This window comes from Pogona vitticeps, chromosome 2, assembly GCF_051106095.1.
Source record: "Pogona vitticeps strain Pit_001003342236 chromosome 2, PviZW2.1, whole genome shotgun sequence".
NCBI lineage: Eukaryota > Metazoa > Chordata > Lepidosauria > Squamata > Agamidae > Pogona > Pogona vitticeps.
The window spans coordinates 74,162,059-74,186,985 of record NC_135784.1 but is presented as its reverse complement, the minus strand read 5'-3'; the positions used below and the strand labels follow the sequence as shown (position 1 = coordinate 74,186,985).

The window sequence follows — 24,927 nt, the reverse complement described above, 5'->3', positions numbered from 1 at the left end:
AATTGTCCCTGTAGACCCATCCAGCAGCAAATAATAATAATAACAAGTAAGCCCTGCTTGAGCAGAAATTTGATTTGCTAAATAACAACCAATAAATATGAATTTCATTTATATTCATGTCATTAATTCTAGGCTGCTTTTGTGCCAGAGGCAACTATTCAGAGAACAGACTTTTTAGATTTCACATAGCATCATGGTACCCAAAGTACATGAAACTTGTAGCTCTGAAACATCTATAATGATCCATTTGAAAGAGTAGTCTCTGTTGACTAATATATCCATCCTGCATCCTGAAATCCTTTCCAGAAAAGGGTGGTGGGTATAAGTTTCAATGGAAGTACAGAAGCTAGCTTGTCATTAAAACATGGGTAATTAAGATATAACACTTCAAAGCAAATGGGCCCAAGTTCAAAAGTAGAGGCCTATGGATTTCACATGTTTCTAAATGTTGCCCTTAAAAGGCACGTTCTAAGGCACTTATGTTTTTTTTCATCCCACGCCACTTGAAATTCTATTGAACCTTTCCCCTACTCATTGAAATGGACCATTATCTGGCCTCAAATACTATCCTTTCACTTCTAACGCCTGTATTCTTCAAAGGAAATTCCATTAGTCCAGGTGACTGTAGTTTGGGGTGGGCAGGTTTGGTGGATCTGAGGGGCCAGTTTACTACTCTGGAGACATCTTGGGGCTATATGGATTGAAAAAAGCACAGAGAATGAACCTGTAAGTAGGTGGAAGTCTACCTCTGTTTTTTTTACAGAGGTGTGATTTTGTGTGTGTTGCATTTTGCAGCTGGAAAAGCAACAGCATATTCAAAGGACAAATCATCATTCGTAAGGGCTTGCAGAAATGGTGGCTGACTCTTTTTTTGCCATAAAAAATGGGGTACCAGAGGAAGGCAGGGGTATACAAAAAGAGCCTTGGAGGTGCTGCATATACTATGCCCATCTTTGCTGCAATTGAAGAATATGGATAGGACATGTAACATTGATTAGGAGATGGACTTCAGAGAAACTGAAGTGTAGCTTAATTTTGAGTGGAAAGCTTAAGAATAGACCTGCCAGAGCAGATCTAAGCTCTGGTCTAATATCCTTTTCCCCCAAGTGACCACTGAAGTGCCTTTGGCAAACCGGGTATTAGGGCTTGCCCAGAATCAAGAAAAGTTCTTCTCTTTGTGCTTCATTGTCTTCATTAAACCTGCTGCTTTCTTTGTATAATATAGACAGGGTTTTCATATTCTGTCTACAGATAGTCTTCATTATGATAGTTCTAAACAAATCTTTTCAGGTCATTGCAACCATCCCAACAAGTAGGTTAAAATTTTTAAAGGAAGCAGGAGGGCTCACATTAAAAGAGGAGGTACCGGAAGAGGAGATGAATGAAGACGTAGAAGAGATTGACCATGCGGAGAGAGAACTTCGGCGAGGACAAATCCTCTGGTTCAGAGGGCTTAACAGAATCCAAACCCAGGTTAGTTATCCTGAAAGATTGGGTTTATATTGGCTAACTTTCTCCAGAAATTAGCTTTGTATTTAGACCTAATAATATCATGTCTAGCCATAAGCATCATTCAGCCTTCTGGGAGGCTGCGATATAAGCAGGTTCTGCTCAGGTTTCCTTGTCAGGGAATGCTCTGCACAATCAAATGTGGAGGATTCCCCGCTGATGAAGTGATAAGGGTCATTCTTGCTTCTGCAAATCTCCACCTGTGAATCAGAGCTTCTATCAAACTCCTTGGGCTTGGGTAGAACAAATAAAAAGTGTAAAGGAAGGATCGAATGTCTGCTTGATGTTCAAGTGGGAAAAATATGCATTAATGAAATGGTAAATGAATGTACGGTTTGTATAGAATCTATACAGATATATAGAATCTATTAATATGAAGTTAGAGCTGTGAATGTTCATTTTCCTGGAAGTGAAACATCTTATATTTTCTTACGATGTATCTTAAAAATAAAAACAATATTCTGTTAGTGTTTCCCATACAGGTGTTTCTAAAATCTATTTTACATGAAAATTTTCTTTCATATAATGCATCTACAAGTTGTTGATTTTTTTAAAAAAAAAATAGACAGCATTTGTTCACTGTCAAATATTGATTGTGAGTGTGGGGAGGAGATTCTACAATCAACCTTGAATGGGTTTAACCTCTTTCCTTATCCTGTCACTAAAAGGTTTGCATTTTAAAGGCTAAGAAACATTTATCAAATACAGTTGCATTGTTGCACTTATTTTAATCTCTGAGGTTTTGTTTTAATTGTTTTAGCAACACATGAGGAAGAATTATTTATCTTTTATATGTGAATAGGCAGCTGAAAACTATGGAGAGTAATTCATTAAAATTCACAACAAAATCTATTATAAACAGGATTTTCAGATGTAAATGTTTGTTTAAAACATTACTCTCCTCCACCACCACCCCTGAATAGGAATGTTTGTCCTTGCAATAAAGTGTGATCTTAATAAGAATGCTTTCTGATGAGGCTATTTTAGTGACAGGTTTGAAACGCTGTATTTTTCATAATGCAGAGAATGAATGAAAAAAATGTAAATATTTCTTTTTAAGATCAAGACACTTTTTGGATTCAATAATTCATCCCAGAAGTCTTATTTTTATAATTAGTTTTAAGAAACAAGTTGATTCCATTAAAAGTCTCATTTTCTAAAGTAAGCAATTTTTTTAAAGAAAGATAATTGGCACAGGAGAACATTCCTCCTGAGCCTTTTGATTATTTTAAATGTTTTAATTTAAAGCAGAAAATAAAACATGAGAGGAAATATTGGATTGGAGTGGATGAGAAGTTAGGCCATATAACTGGATAAATTTACAATGTTCCTTGGTAAGTAATTAAATGAGGATCTACTGGTTTTGAAAGGAATAGTGATTTAGAAACACTTTCCAACAGAAAATGTTCTTTAACTGAGTGTCCAACTTGAGGGCTATTATCAGCCCTGAGTTACCATCTAAATGTGAATTATTTTCTTCCTGGTAACTGTAGGAGGAGTGTTGTCTGTTGACATTTCTGTCAGGATGTCTTTCTGGTTGTGGTGAGTGTAAACAACAAAGAGCAAATTCTGCTCTCAGCTTTCCTTGTAGATTGAGAAATACCCTTTAGTTCTTCTGTAGACTTTTAGCTTCATGATCCATGGAAAAAATTTTCTTGCTATTCACTAATTAAACTGAAATAAACGATAATTATTTCTTTGCTAACCATCATTCTTTTCTTGCTAACCATCATTCTTCAGTTTCCTTTCAACTTAGATGTAGACATAATGTGGTAGGAGTTGTTGGTATGTCCCCTACCATTACAGTTACTGTGATGTACTACTCCCTTCCCCTTTGTGTTCTCTCCATTTTGTGCTTGGTTGACTTCTACAAGCAATTCGTTCAGAAAGGATTTGAAGAGCAGTTTCACTGTATCCATTGTTTGAGAAGATCAGATTAGTGTAAGAATGGCTGTTAGACTCTGCATGTGATACCGTTGGCAATACTGTGGTACCCTTGGCAATATTGCTGATCAGCAGGACATCCAAGCGTATTCACAGGCTTCTGCATTATGCAGGAAATGAAGGACTAATGAGAGATTAAGAAGTCTAGCATCCTTAGGAATTGAGGATTTAAAGAAAACCTCCAGTGTCTTACATAGTTCTGAATATGTGGTAAAGAAGGAAGAATGTCTCTTGAAACTGTTTTGTTTCTTTCTTTAAAAATACTTTATAAATTCATTTTTAAAGAAAAAGTTCAAATAACTGGATACTTATTCTCTCACCTGTTTCACTACTGTGAGAGAAGATGGGATGAAGAAGGTAAATTCTGAATGTTCTAGTTCCCAAGCAGAATAATGATACTCTGTGGAACTTCAAGGAGAATTTGGTGTCTGTGCTCCACTCCTGTTTACCTTGGAACAGAAGATGGAGGTGAAGCTCATGCCCTTTCATTCTCTGGGGCTGCAGGTATATGTAATATACAACTCACACATATTCCTTTGCTGCACTGCTGAAATTGAGTAGCTTCATTGACCGCCTCCCACCTCAAGGAGTAAACACTTCTACTTCCTTGAAAACAAGGCTTGTGGAGACTATGTGTCCCATTTTAAAGTAAAAGTGCTTGTTTTTAATGATTTTTGTTTTGTGGTTGCCATATAGTGGTGCCTTGACTTACAAACTTAGTCTATAAGTAAAATCAGCATTTCCCATTGAAATGCATGGGAATGGGATTAATCGGTGCCAGCATTAAAAAAAAAACACCAAAATAAAAATAAAAATAAACAGAGCAAGTCCCACACTGAGACTGCAAACAAACAAACAAACAAACCACAAATCCAAAAAGAAAACAACACAGTACAGAAACATACCCCTTCAAAACTCACCCAGAACAGTTTTTTAAAAAGGAAAAAGCAGCACCTGAAGCAGTCTGAAGCCTCCTCAGCCTCCTGGGCTTCCACTTCCACTGCCGGGAGGCCTCCTTACGAACAAAAAAGGCAGGGGGAAAGGGAAATGCAAATGGCCTCCCAACCGGGCTCCGGCTCCCGGCACTGGCTCCGTCCCCGCTGCTCGCTTCCAGCCTGGTCAAGAAGAAGCACTTGTTACCTCCAGCCCCATTATTTTTTAAAATTTTATTTATATCCCGCCTATCTAGTCGATTAAGACCACTCTAGGTGGCTTACAACAAAATATAACAATATAATTAAAAACAGTTTATATAAAGGAAAAATCTTTGGGCAAGATGGGAGAGAGACTAGGAAGAGGAAAGAGAGGGGAAATCGGAAATTAATGATTGGCCTGCCGAAACATCAGTGTTTTTAGTTGATTTTTAAAAATACCCAGCGAGGGAGCCGCACGAATATCAGGGGGAAGGTTATTCCAGAGGTGAGGAGCCACTGCCGAGAAGGCCCGATTTCTTGTCTTTTCTTTCTGGGCCTCCCTCGGCGTTAGGCTCCTCAGCCTCACTCCCTGGCTCGCACGAGTGACACGGGTAGATCTTGGTGGAAGTAGGTGTTCCGCCAAGTATCGAGGCCCTAAACCATTTAGGGCTTTATACGTAAGCATCAGCACTTTGAAGTCGATGCGGAATCGGATGGGCAGCCAGTGCAGTGTGGCCAGAGTGGGTGAAATGTGTTGGTATTTTTTCACATCACTGAGGAGTCTGGCCACAGCATTCTGCACCATCTGAAGTTTCCGAAGCAGCCTCAAAGGCAGCCCCACGTAGAGCGCATTAGAGTAGTCTAATCTTGAGATTACGAGCGCATGCACCAAGGTGGTGAGGGCCCCAGCATCAAGATAGGACCGCAGCTGATCTATCCGCCTAAGATGGTAGAAGGAGGTTCGGACCACAGACGCCACCTGGGATTCCATAGTGACTGCTGGGTCCAGATGGATCCCCAAACTGCGGACCCCATCCTTGGTAGGGAGGGTCACCCCCCCAAAGGAGAGGGAGTTTCCCAAGCCCCCCACTGTGGGGACACCCACCCTTAGTACCTCTGTCTTGTCCGGGTTCAGCCTCAGCCCGTTCTCCTGCATCCATTTCAGTACGGTCCCCAGGCAGCGCTGAAGGGACAGAACGGCATCTCCTGCGGTGGGTGGAAAGGAGATGTAGAGCTGAGTATCATCAGCGTACTGATGACACCGAGCTCCACACCCCTGGATGACCCCTCCCAGCGGCCTCATATAGATTATGCCACCTCTGCCAGACCTAGAGACAGACCTGGCCCACAGTTTTCATTTTGAGGGGGGGAGGCAGCGGGGGGGGGGGGAAGGCACATCATCAGAGCTTCATCTATCGATGGCTGGTGCCTATGATGGTTGGTGGGACGGAAAACACGGCAGTGTCAAACTGGGGGTAAGTGGAGAGCTGGAGGCCTTCCCTTCTGTGCTGGAGAAAGGTGGCAGAAGAAGTGCAGCAAATAAAGAAAACATTCTCAGCCTCCTAAGCAGGCAAGGCTGCATTCACATAAACACAGTGAAAGTGAGGCAGGTGTTAATTCCATGTCACCTCCTGTCCTCCATTTCACTTCTGGGCTGAGGAGTCGAGGAGGGTGGAACACCCCTGCTGCCCCCTTGCAAAAATGTTCCCAACATCTCACTTGGGGGGGGTCATCTGAGTTGGGGCAGAGTGCTGCCCAATCTCATGGGGCAGCATCATGCCTGCTTTTGGTCCAGCCTCCGCGGAGGCCACAGCTCCCCAAATTCAGGAGGAGGAGGGAGAAAGTACTCCTACACAAACAGACTCGTGCCCCTTTCAGGCCACGGCAAGCATCCTTCTGGCTCTGCCCCAGCTGCAGGTTGGGCCAAACGGGAGTGTTGCTCCCGGCGAGATGGAAGCAGCAGCGGCGGTGGAGAGGGAGCAGGAGGGGAGGAGAGAGAGGGAGCACGGGCAGGCAGAGGAACGGTGGGAGGAACCCGCCCAAGCTGAGGCAAGAGCTCACAGCCGGCGGTGTTGGCATCACCCTGGGTGCCGTCACCATTGCAAGCATGACTGACCCCGGCGGTGGAGCCCTGGCAGGTCAGGGTGGATGAAGCAGGGCAGGCAGGGGTGAGCCAGACCAGCTGTGGTGGAGGATGCACGGCTTCTCGGGAGGAAGAGGAGGAGACAATGGCAGCTCAGGTTTGCTTCAGGGTAACGAGGTGCTGCACTCCAAGAAGAAGAAGAAGGCCTGGTGTTTTGCCAGCATCCAGGTCTTCCTGGTCTCTGGTTGCACACTCATGTTGGTGCAGGGCACGGTGGGCACATACCCTCGTCGGGAGGGAGCGCTCGGATAGCAGGGAGCCCCGGGTGGAGGGAAAGTGGAAAAGTAAGGGAAAGTGGCTGTGGAAGTCCAGGAGGCCTCCTGGAGACCTCATGGCAGCGGAGGTGGAAGCGCAGGAGGCCTCTCGGAACAACAACAAAAAGGCGAGCAGCGGGGATGGACCCAGTGTCGGGAGCTGGAGCTCGGCTGGGAGGCCATTTGCCATTTGAATTTCCCGCCCTTTTTCCCTGCCTTTTTTTGTTCGTATGTCAAAGCTCCGTTCACAAGTCAAAGCAAAATTTTGCGAACCGAGCTGTTCGTAAGTTAAAATGTTCATAGGTTGAGGCGTTCATAAGTCAAGGCATCACTGTATTGGGTGGCATATTCAAAGTAAAAGGTCAGCAAGGACCTGGGCATGGGACAAAAACAGCAAAGGTGGGACATGCAGACTTTGGTCCCATGTGCTGTCCACCCCCAATTTGTAAAGTTAATCCTGAATCTCTTGGCTTTCATTTGTCCACTCCGTGTTTTCACTCCACATTTCCTGTTTATGTGGCAAATATTGTGACCATATGGATGTGACAATTTTTAATAAAATTATGGACAGCAGAAAGGTTAGATAATGGCACAGATCAAATATTACAGAAAAACATGGTCTTCTGATGTGTGGATGTGCCTGCATAGATTTCCAGTTTGGGTACTTCCTTTCTTTTTTGTTCTGCATATATCCTGTGTACAGTACTTACTTATCTTCTTTCCTATTTTCCAAAGAAATAATACATTTTCCATTTAGTTCATAAACAATACCCATAATTCACCATGACATATAGTAGCAGAATACAGTGGTGCCTCACTTAGCGATGTTAATCCGTTCCGGAAAAAACATTGCTAAGTGATTTAATCACTAAGCGATATTAAAAAGCCCATAGGAACGTATTAAAACGTGTTCAATGCGTTCCTATGGGCTAAAAACTTACCTTAAAGTGAAATTCCTCCATAGCGGCAGACATTTTGGGCGCCTCTAAAGCGAGGCAAAACAGTGGTGGCCATTTTGTTTTTGCAGCGGCCATTTTGGAACCGCCAATCAGCTGTTTAAAAAAGTTTGCTTTGCCATGATCGCTTCCCCACGATCATCGCAAAGCGAATTTTAGCCATAAGGAACATCGCTAAGCGATCGCTCCAGCGATGGCCAAAAGTCCATTGCAAAGCGATTTTATCGCTCAAGGGAGCGATCGCTAAGCGAGGCACCACTGTATTGAACTACGAACTTTAACTTAAAACTGTGGTTTGTTGTGGGATCAATCCAGAATTTGAAACCATAATATAATCCTGGGTTGTTCTTGCTAAATGAAGCAAAAAGCAAAGCATGCTGCTTATTTATCGCACCATAGTGCTTAAAGCACTCTCTGGGCAGTTTAAAGATTAATTATGCCACCTACATATTGCCACCTCTCCCAGCAGGCTGAGTACTCAATTTATCAACCTGGTAAGGATGAAAAGCTGAGTGAACCTTGAGCCAGCTACCTAGGACTGAACCTGGGTCATCAGCAGAGTTTGGGATGCAGTACAGCAGTTTAACAACTGCACCACAAGACTCCTATATGGTATCTGTGTTTGTTTATTGAATTTAGATACCACTTTTCTTTCAGAAAAGGGCCTCTTGGAAGATCTTAAAAAGCAGATGGAGTTGGGTGTCATCAGCACATTGGTGGTACCAAACCACAAAATTCTGGGCAGCCCTCTTTTAAGTTTTTCATGTATATGTGAAATAGTTTGGGGAATCATGGAACCCTAAGACACTTCACAGGCGTGTCGAGGTCAAGGTGTTGAACAGGAGTCCCTCCCCAGCACCGCTACTATGCATAAAGTGACACTATGCAAGGGAAAATCCTTGAGGCTGACTCCATTTTCCCCCCATCAGTTAACCACTTCTCACCCAAATACAAAAAATAAAATAAAATAAAATTGTCAGGGTTATTTTTCAACAAGTGCGAATGGTAGTGAACAGAATAGGATATCCTGTAGACCAGGGGTAGGCAATTAGTTTCTATAGGGGGGGCACATGAAAAATCTGAACTGTGTTTGAGGGCCGAACCAACTTTACTTAAAAATAAAATGAAACAGTGATGTTATGATTGCTTTTATTTTAAACTTGTTAATCTTCACAAATACTAAAGAGGTTTTCTGAGGTATGTTAAAGATAAGCAACTGATCAGCTTTAAACAAAAAGCTATAAATGGTTTTGATATTTAAAACTGTCCGTGGACCAGACAGGAGTGCCTTGCGGGCCGTATGTGGCCCTCGAGCCGCACTTTACCCAGGTCTGCTGTAGACCATCTTGACTGCTGCCATTGGGGTGGTCAACGTTCAGTCTGCTATGTAAACCTTGGCATCCTTTTTCCTTCTGGCAATGCAGACATGACACTGTGCAGTAATACTGTATACTGAGCCATTTCCTAGCTTTTTGAATTGTGGGTACAGAAACACAATATCCCACATTCATAAACTGGAGGACTTTTAAAGAATGGAATATCTTTGAAAATGGGGTGTGTTTGCATGCTTGGAATGTGTGGCCAATGTTTCAGCCACTTTCAGACCACCGGTATAGTAATGTTGTGCCATTATAATGTTGTGTGCTCAAAAAGGAACTACAACCTTAACTAAACATGGGTGGAAAACTAGTGTGCCATAGCTGACATTCTTACTTGGTGCATTTTTGTACTTTTCCAATTTCTGATATCTAGTAGCATATATATATAATACTTACCTAACAGCATATGTAACTAATGCTTCTGTGGTGCTATGATCTCCAACTTCTTTCTAAAAGTATTGTTTATCTTTTATTTATTTTACAAATGTTTCTTGTTGGTTAATTTGCAGCAGCTGCATCATATTTTCATTTTACCGGGGTAACCTTTAATAGCAAATACAAGTGTTTCTGCATAGTTGGGTTTTTTTGTGTGTGAAATGTTATTTGACAAGATATTTACAGTTAGAAGATGAGTCAACAATCAGTTGCTTGGAAATAAGCAAACTTTTTCCTTCAACATTTGGAAAACATGACTGATCGTTTCTGAATTTAAACCCAATGTGCCCTCTCTGCCATGTGAGAATAAAGGTCTTCAAGTCTTCTCAGATCACCTGGTGCCAAATAGTGGCTTCTCACTGCTAGGAGAAAATGAGGGAAGCATTTGAGGTTGAACAAGATTGTCAGGGAAGAACTTGTTTGGTGAAAAACAACAACGCAGAATAGGCTGCTTGGGAGACATAACTACAGAAGACCCTTTGAATAGGAGGGCCCTCTTTAGCATGTTGGCATCCTTTCCCATCCAGTCCATTTCCTCAGTACATCTGATGGACCTCCATACATCATGAATGACTGGATAAAGGGATATTTAAGAGGCATGAATGGGGGAAAGCCTACAAGTATCCTCTGTGGTGGATCGACTTTCCCTCTACCATCTCACCCCCTGCCCCTGCAGCATCTTAAATGTTTCCCTGTACAATTTATTGGAAGTTATATTATCTCTAACAAATGTAATTTAAGCTGAGGAAAACAATGAGTTTCCAGTGTTTACCTCTTGTATGAACTGGACATTAGGAGTTCCTGAAGCTATTAGCCAGACTTCTTTGATATCTCTAATATTGATCTTTGTTCTTCTAATAACACAACATGTAACAAAGTAATAACATGAATATGAAATGTTGCATATTGAAACTGTTTCACAAGTATTATCTAGTTGTGTTATTTACAATAAACCTGTATGGTAAGTCATTATTATTATACCTCATATTACAGATGGGCAACTGAGACTGGCAAAGGGCTTGCCTATAGCCTTGTTCAACTGTTCTCAAAGCATGTGGAGAGCGTATGAGATAAGATGACTGCACTTTATCACACATCCTCCCTACATACTTTGAGAATGCCTGAACAGAACCTAAGGCTGCCTAATAACCTCATAGCAGATTGGGATTTGAACTCAAGACTTTGTGTATATATAGGCCATACTATCTGGATGGATATTGGTAAATATTAGATGGCAAATGAGTCAACTTTTTAAAAATTATATTTTTAACCTGGCTAGATGCCATTTCTGTTTTAGGCAGTAGATTAAACTGATGTATCAGGCAGGAGGAATTTGTGAATGATGATTTCTGTCTTTTTTTTTTTTTAAATGCAACTTTCATAATAAGAAGATTAAAATTGCCTCATTCTTTTTTTTCCTCCTTCCTTGTGGTTAAAACTATATGTAGAGTTCGAACATTCACTTTTAGGCATGGATTCATTAATTTAAAAGAAAAAGCAACTACCGTCACTCAGATTTATATAGCTCTCATTAACTAACAAATGTGGTATTATTTTAGCATATAATCCTTTATGTGCCTCAAAGTAAGCTACATTAAATTCAGAGGTGCATACTTCTGAGTAGACATGCACAGGATTTCACTGTAAAGATTTTTTTAAAAAAGATTCACATCAATCACACAAGATTGGATGTGATCCCCCATTTTTTGTGATGGAAATCTATCTAGTGATAGACGTAACAATAATATCTGCAGATACCATTTCAAACAGGGGTTCCTAACCTTGGGGCTCCAGATGTTATTGGACTAAAATTCACAGAAGCCTCCACCACTAGACTGGCTAGAATTTCTCAGAGTTGTAGTCCAAGAACATTTGGGAAATCAAGGTTGGGGACCATTGATTTAAAGAAATGTGTGAAATATCATAGAGCAGAGGTAACAGAGCAGCCTTCCTTTTCTAGCCACGAGGTATCTGCAGCCATAAATTGACATAATGTTGCTGTGTACAAAAAGTCCAGATTCTTAAATGGAACTTTTCTCATTTTGATTTTTGAAATTGAACTGAGATGTGTACAAGCAGTTGAATATTACAGTGGTGCCTCGCTTACCGATCGCTCTGTTGAGTGACGAAATTGCTTTGCGATGCTGTTTCTGCGATCGCAAAAGCGATTGCTTTCCAATGTTTCCTATGGGGGGATTTCACTTTGCGATGATTGCGCAGAAGCGACCATCGCAAAGCCCCCGTTTTCGACTAGCTGATCGGCGGTTCCAAAATGGCCACTGGGTAAACAAAATGGCCGCCCACTGTGTTGCCTCACTTTAGAGGCACCCAAAATGGCCGCCGCAATGGAGGATCTTTGCATAAGGTCAGTTTTCAAGCCCATAGGAACACATTAAACACATTTTAATGCATTTCTATGGGCTTTTTTAATTTCCCTTAGCGATGAAATCCCTTAGCGACGTTTTTCCTGGAACGGATTAATGTCGCTAAGCGAGGCACCACTGTACTGGGAATATATATATATCATTCCTGCTGCTGTCCGTTGCATAGGAACTGTGTCAATTCCTCCAGCAACTTGTCTCATTCTTTCCTCCATTGCAGATCGAAGTAGTCAATACTTTCAAGAGTGGCACTTCCTTTCAGGGGGCTCTCAGGAGACAGTCCTCCGTCACAAGCCAGAACCAGGATGTAACCAATATTTCTAGCCCTAGCCACGTTTCGTTATCCAATGCTCTTTCCTCTCCTACCAGCACACCTGCTGCGGCGGCTGGGCGTGAGTGTGTATTCTTAATGCATCTGATTACAGAGATGCCAACTTATCTGGCAGTCATCTGAGACTGAACCACTGTGTCCCCCTCCCCACCTGTAATCATTCTGGAATAAGTCACGTAGCTGAAATGTACGTTTGCACACTACAGTGGCATTTGGCTGTGCTCCTCCTCACAGGGCTTCTGTTTCACCAGGAGGTAACTGTAGGTAACTAGAATAAATATTGATTTCTCCCAAAAGGAAAAGGTCCCTGAATAACAGACTTCTTCTGAACAATTTATGTGTTCAAATGTCTTCTTTGACCAAACACGCTAACATTGCTTTTGTCTCATCTTTCCAAGAAGATTGAGCAAGATGTAGTATAATAGTAAAATATTAGAAAGTGAGAAAGCTAGGATGTTCCACACACATATGATTAAGATGCTAAATGGTTTCCAAATGAGGGAAACTACTCTAATGAAGGAAATGCTGTCACCCTTTCAGCCTAAATGCAAGAGCAGTGTGTCACTTTCTTTGCCTTCTTTTTGCAGGCTCAGTTTCTGAAGCCTACTTGCTTTACTTTCTCCAGGTCACCGCTAGAAGATCAATAAGATTGCATTCTTTTAGAAACCCCATTTAGGCAGCCATCCAATAATGCCTGGAATATCCACCTCTAAAAGGCAAAGCAGAGTTGCACTTTTGGAGAAAGGGATCTGGCTTGAGGCACCGGCTTCTCTGGTTTTACCAGAAATCTGGCTTCTTCCCTGTCCCCAGAAGGTGGTCTGCAGCTGTTCTGCCCAACTGGATACTAGATAAATAAAAAAAGGTGCCCTGCCCAAAAACTCAAGTGCTGCTTTAAAGTATTTTTGTGGTATTTTGAACTTAAAATTGTTAACTTGAGCTGAAATATGCTACCTAGAATTTTACTACAGTTGCCGTTTAAAAGATGTATAACACTATTAACAGAATTTAGATAATCGTACCTATTTGCCAGATAATGATTTTAATGTGATCTATGGCAGCTGAGCAAGGAAAGCTGTTGTGCACACTGTAACAAGAAAACTGTACCTCTCTAGTAAGCAGCATGGTTCTGAAATTGGATGAATTAATATCCAGTTACCCACTCCCATTTATGGAATTCCCTCAGCAGAATAGAAAGTGATTGTCTCAATCTCTGAAAGGGTAAAAAAATAAAAGCTTTTCTATGGTATTATCTGATAAGGTATTTTTAAAAAGGGTTTAAAAATAAACGCAAGAGCAGGAGCCACTATAGAGGAAATGGAGCCCAGAGAACTGCATGTTCTGCCTTACCAGACTAATGCCACGATGACTGAAGCATGAGAGGCTAACCTTATTTGGAAACACAGAGTTATCTGTGTGTGTTTATTTTAAAGGCCTGCACATCTTCCTTCTGCCTATCATTTAACTTTTTTCGTAACATTTTTCTAATGTACTAAAAACTGTAATCAATGTGTTTCCATTTTCAATTTTCAATTTTTGAAAAAAGAGGATTTGCTTTGTAATATAAAGTTTCCATTATCCTGCCATGTTTTCAAAGTGGGATATATAGCAGTTACTATAACGTATTGGGTTAGACTGCTGATAGTATTTATTATTTATTTATTGTATTTATACCCCGCCTATCTAGTCATTTCGACCACTCTAGGCGGCTACAAAGACATAAATAATGTGATATTAGCAACTGAACAGTTAAATGAAATTGATTTTTTTTCATTTTCGCTAACAGCTAATATATGGCTAACTTGGCTATGGAGCTGCCATCATTGCTCCTATCATAAGGTCTCCTCTTTTTTTAATATTATGGGGTATTTCTTGTCACCTAGCTAGTGCTACTTTACACATGATGTATCAATTTCCTCCAGCCATTGTAAATAACCAAAGGTATGCGTACAGTCATATAGGCACCTTTCTTATTCCCACAATTATCTTATTGGTGGGAATGGTGTAAGGCAAAGTTTGATAGAACTAGGACATATGGATGTTGCTGGTGTAAAGGTAGATATGTCCCATGTAAGATAATACCCTCAGTGGATGCTCATTCACCGCATTCCAGAACCCAAACTGTGTGTAGAGACACACTGAATTAGAACATATGCAAACGTAAGCTTCAGAAACCATTACCATAAACAAGCTCCTTGAAATCCCACTCTCCCTATTATGCATTCCTCTTTTCACCCTCTTCTTTTGAAACATGTTCAGAATATTGGAAATAATAAAGGTTATTCCAATTTGCAAGTCTCAACTAGTGAGGGCAGTTCACACTGTTGCTATAATGCTTTGGTTGGTGAATTGACTTCAGAAAATGATTTGAGAAAATGTCAGTGGCTGTGGAAGCAGCACCTACATGGTGGCGCCAGTTGACGGAACCAGAACAAGCATGGAAGTGTGTTCCGAGAATATTTGTGGGAAGGGCAAAGTGTCTCTCAATATTATTAATATTCTGAACAGATTTCAAAAGGAGGGGGACTTGGTTCATCTAGAACTAGTCTTAGCTTTGCATAACCATATCCCTAACTAAAAATACCACTGGTAAAACCAGAGTTGGCATCTCTAGGCAAAGTTGACTTCATGTTTACTTTATAAATATATCATCTCCTTACTGTCCTTTCAGTAGAATTGAATTATTTGTTTTTGCGGTTCCCTACTCTCTACTTTCTGAATATTAAATGTGTTTGTTTTCCCAGAGGGCTAGAGATCACTGGACAAATGGGTTCAGCAGGAGAGAGTGAAATAAAAAGAGGTTGTGAGTCTTTAACCTTGAGCCTGACAATGAATGTGAACCAAACTCAAGAGACTTGGCTTATATGAAGCCAGGTAAACATTCGAGTATAAGCCCATATGCTACCTACAATGGAAAAAGTGGCACTGCATATTTACTTGGTATTATTCCATTTTGGAGTGATATTCTATATATTTACAGGAATGCAGGGCTCTTCCTACCCCCACCCTCACTTACTTGCTGAAAGAGGTAAACCCTGCAGTATCTTTTAAAAAATGTTCTTTATCCTTTCTTTGCCAGATGCAAGTATTTATGTCTCACATTCATGGTGGGACAAAACCTGAAACATTTTTCATTTACAGCAACAGAGAAGAAAGAAGTGGAGTATCAAATGCCATGTCAAAATGTTCGAAAGTGTTGTCCCTCACCCCACCTAAAGTCTTTTGTTAAGAGCAATTTTTTTGCTGTTGTCTCCATCCTTGTAAGAAAAGAGCGCCATGTAACTCATTGTTTGTCATCCCTTGGCATTGTCCGTTTCATAAAATATGTCCATTACATGAACGCCATGTGGTTGATATCTATTTCTGGTATGTCCTTACATATATACACATGATAGGCAAGCATATAATCAACTCTGGAGAGTGCCATTAAATCGTACCTACATAATTAGCCTCATAGACGGCCACTTTCACTCTCACAGGTTTCAGTTTACTGATCTAGTTAATCTATATTATATGTTCCCCTTCAATGATGATTTTAGTAGATCCTAATTATGAACATGAAGGAGCATTTTTAGGAAAATATTTGTTTCTTTGTTTTGTTCCATTTCTAGGCCACCTTTTTCCCAGTAAGGGGACCCAAGGTGGCTCACGATGATTAAAACAGGTCAGATTAAAACATAATAAATTACCAAGTTAAAAACCAATTAAACATGTAGTAATGATAATAATAAGAAATGTTATGTAAGCTTTAAAATTTTTTAAAATATGGTTTAAAACCTTTGTTACTCGGATGTTTTTGAACTGCAACTCCCAGAAACCCCAGCCAGCGCAGTTGGTGGTGAAGGCTTCTGGGAGTTGCAGTCCAAAACTCCTGAGTAACCCAAGGTTAAGAACCAGTGGTTTAAAAGACTATAAACCAGCATCCAGAAGGGACTCATCTTAGTTATTAACATCCTTCCCGCAGTTTTGTGACTGTTGCAGAAAAGACAGATGAGAGGAGGAAACCTAAATTCCCAAGGGAGACCATGCCACAACCAGAGAGTGCTGCCCTCTGGTCTTGTCCCCATGAAACGTATGTGTGATGGTGATGGAACCAAGAGAAGGACCTTCTCTGAAGATCTTAAGAGCCATGTTCATACACCTGGCCACCAGGACATGCAATATTTTTCCTCATAACGTCTTTAAAAAATCAAATGACAAAACTGCAAATTACAGCCCAGGTGCATGCTGCCGCCTGTTAAATATCTTCTACATTGTAAGGATGGTTAATCCTAGTGCTTATTACTGCTCAGAGAGGAGAACTCAAGGATACATGATGCAGATGCCTTAAATACAGACTATGGACACTGTGTCCAAATTGCACAGCACCTTTTGACATATACAGATTGCATCTGGATGGGAGATCTCCACAGTGATTCCTCTCCTCCACACTAACTTTAAGTTATGAGTTCCAAACTTGGATAAGAATACTCCAAAACATTTTTTGTCTGGAAGGCAAATGGGCTATGTTATTTTTTCTGGTCACACTCAGTGGACTCTGTACCCCAAGCCATAATGTCTGTGAAGGGAGAGCAGTTTTGAAATTCTATGACTGATCATCATCTAGAACTTTAAACATGCCATTTTAGAGGCTGATTAACATATAGCCGGCATAGGTCAGTGGACATGTTGGAGTTGGATGCTGTTGACCAATGATGGATTCATTGGATGATCTCAGATAAGTTGTTATTTCAACTCTAGTTTCCTACCTATGTGACCGATGTGGCTGTTTTCATTGTTTAAATATTTTGAGCTGAAGGGAGGCATGATACATTATACATTGATACTCTCACAACAACGGTTGTAGGAATAGACTTGGTCCCAGAGTGTTAGGAAACTGATGGAAGAAATTTTAGTCATGGAATAGGGAGCCATGCAGTTTCATCCCCACCTCCACTGGTAGTCTTTTGCACCACAGTCATTCTGTCTGAGACAGTTTCTCAGACCTATGGGACAGATGTTTTAAGACAATCACTTCTGCCACCTTCTGCTTATAGAACTGCTTCCACCAACAAATGGAAACAGCTAGATCTGGCCAGGAAGCAATCAATGAATTCATACATGCAGAGAAATAATCTGTGAGATGGGAAGTAATTTACAGATATTTATGCAATTTTTATCAGAAATTTTAATGTCAGTTGTTTCACCACTATTTTATCTTGTTCACAATTCTCTTGTGAAATATGGCCTTATTCTGTAGAACTAATTTTGTCATTTAATCAGTGACAAATGAAAATAACTACATCAGTAAAGACTGAAAAAACACTAGGCAAAATTCAAAGGCATAGGCTTGTAAAACCAGTTGTCAGATTAGACTCAAATAGAGCTGGTTTTGGATTTAGTTTTTAAAAACATAAAACAATGCATAGGGTGAAGGTTTATGTGGCCATGTGCATTCCCTTACCACATATCCTGCCAACCTTTCCTGAGCTCCCTGTCATTCTAGGGCATTGTTTATTCAAAAAGCCAACAGTGGCTAAAAACAAGTTGCAGATATTGAATAGAAATGAACAGCCAACTAACAACAGACATTACTGGTGTATGACTGCAATCTTATAGCTATGATAACTAGCTCTATGATGAGTAGGGCTTACTTCTGATTGCATGATGTATTGATCTTGAATAGAATACTTTTGGCCCACTGAAATGCAACATTCTGTAGCTTTTAATTATAAATGCAGTGAAAGAATATTTGATTGACTTAATGCACTCTCTGAGCTTTCTAAAAACATTTAGACTTCTAGAAATCTAATTATTCTGCTATTTCTTTCTCAAACCTTGTTTGAAATTTTCTGCTCTTCCAGAGTTCAGAGTTTCACATTTTCAGATTCTTTTCAAAGGGTGGGTGGATGTTTGGAGGAAGAGGCAGCAGATTAGTTTTTTTTAAGTTCTATGCATTTTAAACCCTTATCAGCACAACCAATGGGATGTCTGCAACAGTTCTGTCTAAGGCAGACCCTAGTAAAGTCTCATCCATGTGAATGTTACTATTCCATCTACAATTAGGAAACAAATGAAAAATCTAACAGTCCTAGAATTCATATAGCCATAATACATTTCTCAACAGCTCACATTCTTTGCCATTCTGTTTTTCCCTTCAAGAAACACCATCTTTTCTTACTCGTAGCATTCAATGGTGACCTCTGCATTTGGCAAGAGAGGAGACTGAGAAGGCCCTCCCATTTCTGTCATGGAGGACTGCATGTCCTTTCTGACCAAGCAACACATTTGCATGTGATATTGGATCTGTTTAGTCCTATCACTGGTTTCCCCCATGGCCTTGTAATTTAGTGATGGAAAAACAAGAAAATCCCCTGACATAATAAAAGAGAGCGTACTTCAGATGAAGTACTGTAGATCAGAAATAAAAATTTACTATTCTATTAACTCAGTTGTATGAATCATGTCCACCAGGCAGACGTTCAAAATGAAGGAATCCAGCACATTGTGATTAAATTATGAAAAACTGAGCAAACAACAATATATATTCTAGTGTCAATTGCTTATTAATAAGGTTTTTTTAAAAAAACAAAGAGGCTAGAAAAGTGGGTCTATACTCGAGTGTTTACCTCACATATGCATGAAGGAAAAATAAAAGTTGGATCAACAATTACATGTTCACATTATCCAGGCTTCCAAGTATAGTTGTTGTGTGCCAATTAGCTGTGTTTATGTGACAACTGTGACTTTTTCCTGTGTAGCATGTTTTTGCCTAAGTATTTTTGTCTGCTTGGCTTTATTTTGTGCTCTTGGCTGCTTCATTTAGATCTTGCTTTTTTTAAAAAAAATGTATATATTTTTAGTTTTTAGTTTTGGCTCCTGTGTTTGTCTTTCATACCTATCCATCCAACTCTGTCCGTGTTTTGTGCTGTCTTGTTTGAGATGTGCAGTTTGTTTTGTGTTTTTATTCTGTATAACGAAACTTCCAAAACAAAACAAAAAGCAAAGAACCAGAAAGCTTTCCTACTTATCCACTACAAAAACCTATCAACATGCATGGATCTACATTAACATGGCTTGTCTTTTACTAGGGTTTTACCACATGAGTGGATGTTCGCTTTGTTTAACCAGTGCTTCTCATCAGTTCTGGGAACAGTTCTGATGGCTTTAAACTCATATGGTTTTAACATTGCAGTTGTTTCAGGCACTCAAAATGCACAAAACTGGGCCACTCGTTTATGCATTTAGCACCCAGAGACTATGGACTACAGCTGCCTGCTCTGCTCTGCCCTAACCATACACCACATTTTTTCACCAAAAAAAAAGTTCAGAAAGGGTTGGTATGGAAGAACAGTTGCCACTGACACGTCTCCTTATCTTTTCCCTCCTCTCAGATCCGCGTCGTGAAGGCATTCCGTAGCTCTCTCTATGAAGGTTTAGAAAAACCAGAATCTAGAACCTCCATTCACAACTTTATGACTCATCCTGAATTTAGGATAGAAGATTCCCAGCCCCATATTCCTCTCATTGATGATGCAGAACTAGAAGAAGACCCTGCACTCAAGCAAAACCCAAGTCCACCCTCCTCACTGAACAAGAACAATAGTGCTATTGACAGTGGAATAAACCTTACGACTGACACAAGTAAATCAGCTACCTCTTCTAGTCCAGGAAGCCCTATCCATAGCCTGGAAACATCACTTTAGCTGAAAAAGTCACTGCAAAAATGTTAATATAAATAATAATAATAATGATGATAATAATAATATATATGTATATACATAGACAGAGATGTATAAAAAAAAGCTGACTGAGAAGCTGTTTGAACTCCTGTTCCTGTTGAAGGGGGTGGGGGGAAGAATGAATCAGTGATCTCAGTGGTTTTGGGGAAAGAATGAAGGGGTGATTTTCATATTGCTCTTTTACTCCCCAGCAGAAACAAACGAAAACAATACAAATGCTCTCCTGCATGAATGTACTATCCACTCCCGATCCTCCTTTCTTTTTATTCCTTAAGCAGGAAATGCCGAGGACTTGTTTGAGGCTATTTATCCAATGTAATGGTGTATGAGGTTTTTTTTTAAAATGCTTGTGTGGCATGGACTCTGTTGTATAGATTAATTTAAATAACCTTTTTTGAAATTGCAAAGCTTAAATTGCACAGTAGATTTGCACCAGTTGGACAGAGGAACCTAAATAAACATTTATGAGACTATATATAGAAATATATAAATAATATATTATAACTATATATGTGTATATATCCATTTATATATATATATAAAACATGTCCTTTTATATATATATATAAAAACATTTCTTTGTTGGCATGTTGCCTTTTCTGCTCAAATTGCTCTATTTTAACTTATTGATGTCCCAAAAAAAAATAAAGAATGTAATTTGTTTACAGAACTGTAGATAATATCCTTACCTATTTGTAGGATTTAAGACAGCACTTCCTGCCGAGATAATATACAAATCGCTCAGTTCAATGAAATTTCTGTTAACACGGCACCCTGGATGTTTTATTACAACTATGATCTGATTTTTGCCTGATAGGGTTTTTTTTTAAATTAAATAATGTAGATACTGCTAGCAAATAACAAAAGAAGCCAAAATCTAACACACACTGGATGTAGCGTTGTTATCCTTTGTAGAAGGTAATGAAACAGAAAGGCTTCCTTTGTTTTAAATATGAATCAAAGCAATTGGGGGTTTTTGCTCTCTTTTTTAGAAGAACTGATTGACCTTGTTTTGATGCAATACTGAGTGATGAGGCCATTTCCTTATTTCAGTGTATTGCAATGGCTTCTAATACTTTTTTTTTAAAAGGATGATAATAAAGCTCAGTGGTGTTTCTGAATATCAGTTGAAAAATAAGTTATATTCGGCTTTGTATGAAGATCAAACTTATAATGGAATATTGTGTGCTGACTCTTATGACATTAGAAATTTAGGCTTTCATTTCTTGCAAAATGTGGGCTGTTGGCATTTTGGATGAGAACCACCATGGTTTGTTGCTTTGACATGACAGACAGATAGACAATACCATTTTCTGCACTATATAGACCTGAATGAAATCTTATGAAGTGTATAATGAAATCTGCTTTGTGTGATTATTTTAAAACCCTACTTTTCTTCCTGTGGTCACAAATCTACCAGTGTCGTTTTCCCCTTGTATTGTTCTTTCTATTAAGAAAGCCACTGACAATATTTGCAATTTGTGGGTGAGATTTTTTTTCAAGATGGTAACAGCCCTGATAATTGCTATTATGTCAACCACTTGAATGCAAAGCACTTTGTGGGTCACAGATTTTTCATAAATGACTTTTTGTATTTAAATACGGTTTGCTTCAAGACTTTTCAGCTATCTTTTCCATAAAACTGTACACTGCAAAAGACGTTTTGATTAATACCATCTATTATGCTAGAAGAGCTGGCCAAAAGGCCCTTTTAAATAGCTTGAAAACTTTGTTATTGTATTGCCTGCTGTTTTAAAGTTGGCTAATAAGGCGGAACAACTCTAGTGAGAAGAACTCTACTGCACGCCAGAAACTCTTCAAACAAGAGGAAATTCCTGGCTTAACTGCAGTTTGGAATGACTAATGTTCTGAGGGGGCACCATGACTATTCAGTTCAGCCAGGTAGAACTCTAACCAGCTTGACTTGCCAGCTTCTGGACTTGTATGAGAAGCTTTTAATGTCTTTTGGCTCTCCAAAACTCACTCTGATCCAAACGTCTGGCAGAACAGCAAATCTTCCCAGGCTTATACAACCCTCTTCTCCACAGACAGTGTTTACCCATTTTGTTAACATTCAGAGCGGGTATGAAAGCACAGCCGAACAGCTTAACCAGTAGAAACAAACTGATTCAAAGTTAGTCAGGGTTCAGCCATGGATTGTTAATTACAGTGACTAACTTTTCCTGTAACACTGAGTTTCTATATTCTACTTGGGACACCATATTGGAGAGGAAAAAAAATAAAAGTCTATATACAGGGAAAAGCATGTTGCTTTGGACTTGAGCAACTACAGAATTGTTGGTACTGGAATACTTTTTTGTTTTCATCATCTTAATGCTGATGATTTGCCTTTTATTTCAAGCTTGTTTTTCATCAAATTCTTTTTTTAAAAAATATTTCATTTTGTGTGTGCATTGTAATACTGCTTCTTAATAACTAATAGGGTACTATTTGGAGACTTGAAAAACTGAAAGAAAAAACAATTATGTACATAAATAGCTGAAAGAAAAACATCAGAAGAAATTAGAACATATATTATTTGTGATGCATAGGAAACTTCTGATTCTATCAACAAAAATATGCTTTATGTATATGATAAAACAGACTTTTTAAAAAACAAACAAAAGCAGATGAACTAAAACTACTTTTGAACAACAAGCTGTGTACCATGTTCCCTTTTCTTTATTGCCTGGCCTCTCTGTGATGGGAAGAATGGATCAAAAAACCAAAATGGTCTATATGTTGAAACTCACCACAATACATAAAATGCTTGCTCTCTATGTACTGTACCTAAAAGCATGAGATTTGTGGAAAAAATATTCAGCAGTACATTTGGCAATCCATCCCATTAGGGGTTATTATTCCTATATGTTTATTCATCTGTTTTTATGAATTTTTTAAATCTAGACAATAATTGTAAATAAAGAACTTACTGTCTCTGTTCATTTAATACTATGCAAAAGGTTATGCTTTCTATTGTTATTCCTACAGTGTGATGCTGGAATGTTTGTGGTTTCAAAAACAAACAAACACAAAAGTAAAATATGTGATGTAAATTATTTTATAGTTTGAAAGAAAATGATAACGTTTTACTCTTGCTGCTTACTGTCTAATAGATATCTCTTGGCAGGTGCACAAGTGGAAAATGAAAGAAAAACATAATAAATTCACAAAGCAGCATGAACAATAAAGGTCTGAATACAACATCCTTCTTTATTTTCACTCTCAGTTAATACGACACATAGATTTTTAAATCCATGAGCATAATTAAGGCCAGATACTTAGGAAGAGGTTGGCCTCATCATATTGGGGGTAAGAGTCTACTGAAAGCTGCTGATCAGTTGCAGTTATCTATTAAGAGCCTCTCTTACTTGAGGGCAAAGAAAACATTTGCCAGGAGGGAGAACTGTTTCTTCCTGTGACAAACACCATTCAAGCATTCAAAAAGGGGTTAAATCAACATCAGAGGAAGTTGAGAGCACTAGCCCCACCCCTCCATCCTTGTTTTCCTTACATGAGAAGCAGTCGTGAAGAGGGGCATTTGTATGCGAGATAGGTTTTTATGTGAACTGGACCGTGGGTTCTCACTTGTAATGGAGATCGTTCATATATAGATGAGGGTTTCCAGAACTGTGACTTTTTGTGTGCACAAAGAGATGACAGGGTGGGGTTAGCACACCCCTTTCTCTGAGGGTGGATTTAGGATGTCTTTCACGGGCTGGAAGGAACTGTAAATATATGCACCCATGTCCATCCATCAGAGCCCATACAGAGGACCAAACCTAGAGGATTTTGCAACACCTGATCATAACTAGTGAGAAGGATTATTTTTTGTTCGAAAGCATGCAAATGCAAGTAGATAAATAGGGACCACCTCGGTGGGAAGGTAACAGCGTTCCGTGTCTAAGTCGCACTGGCCATGTGACCACGGAAGATTGTCTTCGGAGAAAACGCTGGCTCTACGGCTTGGAAACGGGGATGAGCACTGCCCCCTAGAGTCGAACACGACTGGACAAAAATTGTCAAGGGGAACCTTTACCTTTACCTTAGATCAAGATATAAGGTAGATCTGGGATCAGTAACCATGCTGTGTATCATCCTGCTATGCCAAGGAAAGAATATTACAGTACCTTGTTAAAAATATGTTCGAACAGGGTACTGCTAAAATTTCCCATTTAGCAAGGTGAGATTCATGACCAAGTGATTGTATGCTTTCCACATCTCTATTCAACCTTCTTGACTTCATCAAAAGTATAAGTACTTCCCACATGTTAAAGCAGAGGAGGTGACTCTCAGCGCTAGAAGAACAATGCTGGAAGTACAGGGTGATGAGCTAATGTGTAGCCCTCTATTACCTCCCTTTTTTTAAAAAAAAATATTTTTCTTTCTACCAGCATTACAGTTCCAGGTGAACACAATGAGTCACAAGAAAACTTTGATAATTCTTGGGCTAAACTAGATAAAATGTCTACTTCATATTAATAATATTCAGATTTAAAGATTAATTTGCTAGTGGGTTTTTTCTGTTGTTTTTAATTATGTAGCATGCAATAAAAGAAATTCCCTCATTGCATATTATGGTGCAGCTCATACAGATAGGTAATAGAATGGATTTTAAGCCCCACTATATCCTGTCGAGGAACACATATACCTTAAAGTGATACACTGAAAAGTATACAGTGGAATGCAACATCATTTTGCAGACCACGTTTGGTGGCTGATTACAGAGTGAAACTGAACACTGCTGTCTTTACGTGATGGAAATCTTGCATGTTGCAGCTCAACTCCATCAGATCCCAGTGTTTCCTGCAGGGAAACATTAGTTATGCTAATCAGCTGTCTTTGAAATAATTCTTTAACATAGTAAGTTTTTTAGAGGAGGTTGTGGTGTTCCCTCTTTAAGGACTGAAGTGAAGCAACATTGCCAGGGTTGAGGGTGACTTACGTTATAACCTTGCCCTAT

The 24,927-nt window shown here is 39.6% G+C and overlaps 1 protein-coding gene across 40 annotated transcripts in view; it reads left to right on the top strand.

Moving 5' to 3' along the window:
* ATP2B2 (ATPase plasma membrane Ca2+ transporting 2) overlaps positions 1 to 23,172 on the top strand; it is a 522,267-nt gene extending 499,095 nt beyond the window's left edge. For 21 of the 40 annotated variants that reach the window (XM_078385427.1, XM_078385423.1, XM_078385438.1 and 18 more), the window contains 2 exons: positions 1,291 to 1,473; positions 19,617 to 23,172. In XM_078385427.1, the coding sequence (XP_078241553.1) occupies positions 1,291 to 1,473; positions 19,617 to 19,928 (495 nt within the window). In that variant the 3' untranslated portion in view covers positions 19,929 to 23,172. Of the gene's footprint in view, positions 1 to 1,290; positions 1,474 to 3,002; positions 3,052 to 12,135; positions 12,308 to 14,987; positions 15,044 to 19,616 lie in introns of all 40 variants that reach the window. The other 19 variants (XM_078385436.1, XM_078385434.1, XM_078385441.1 and 16 more) reach the window with 5 other exon arrangements.
* Positions 23,173 to 24,927: the final 1,755 nt, after the last annotated feature.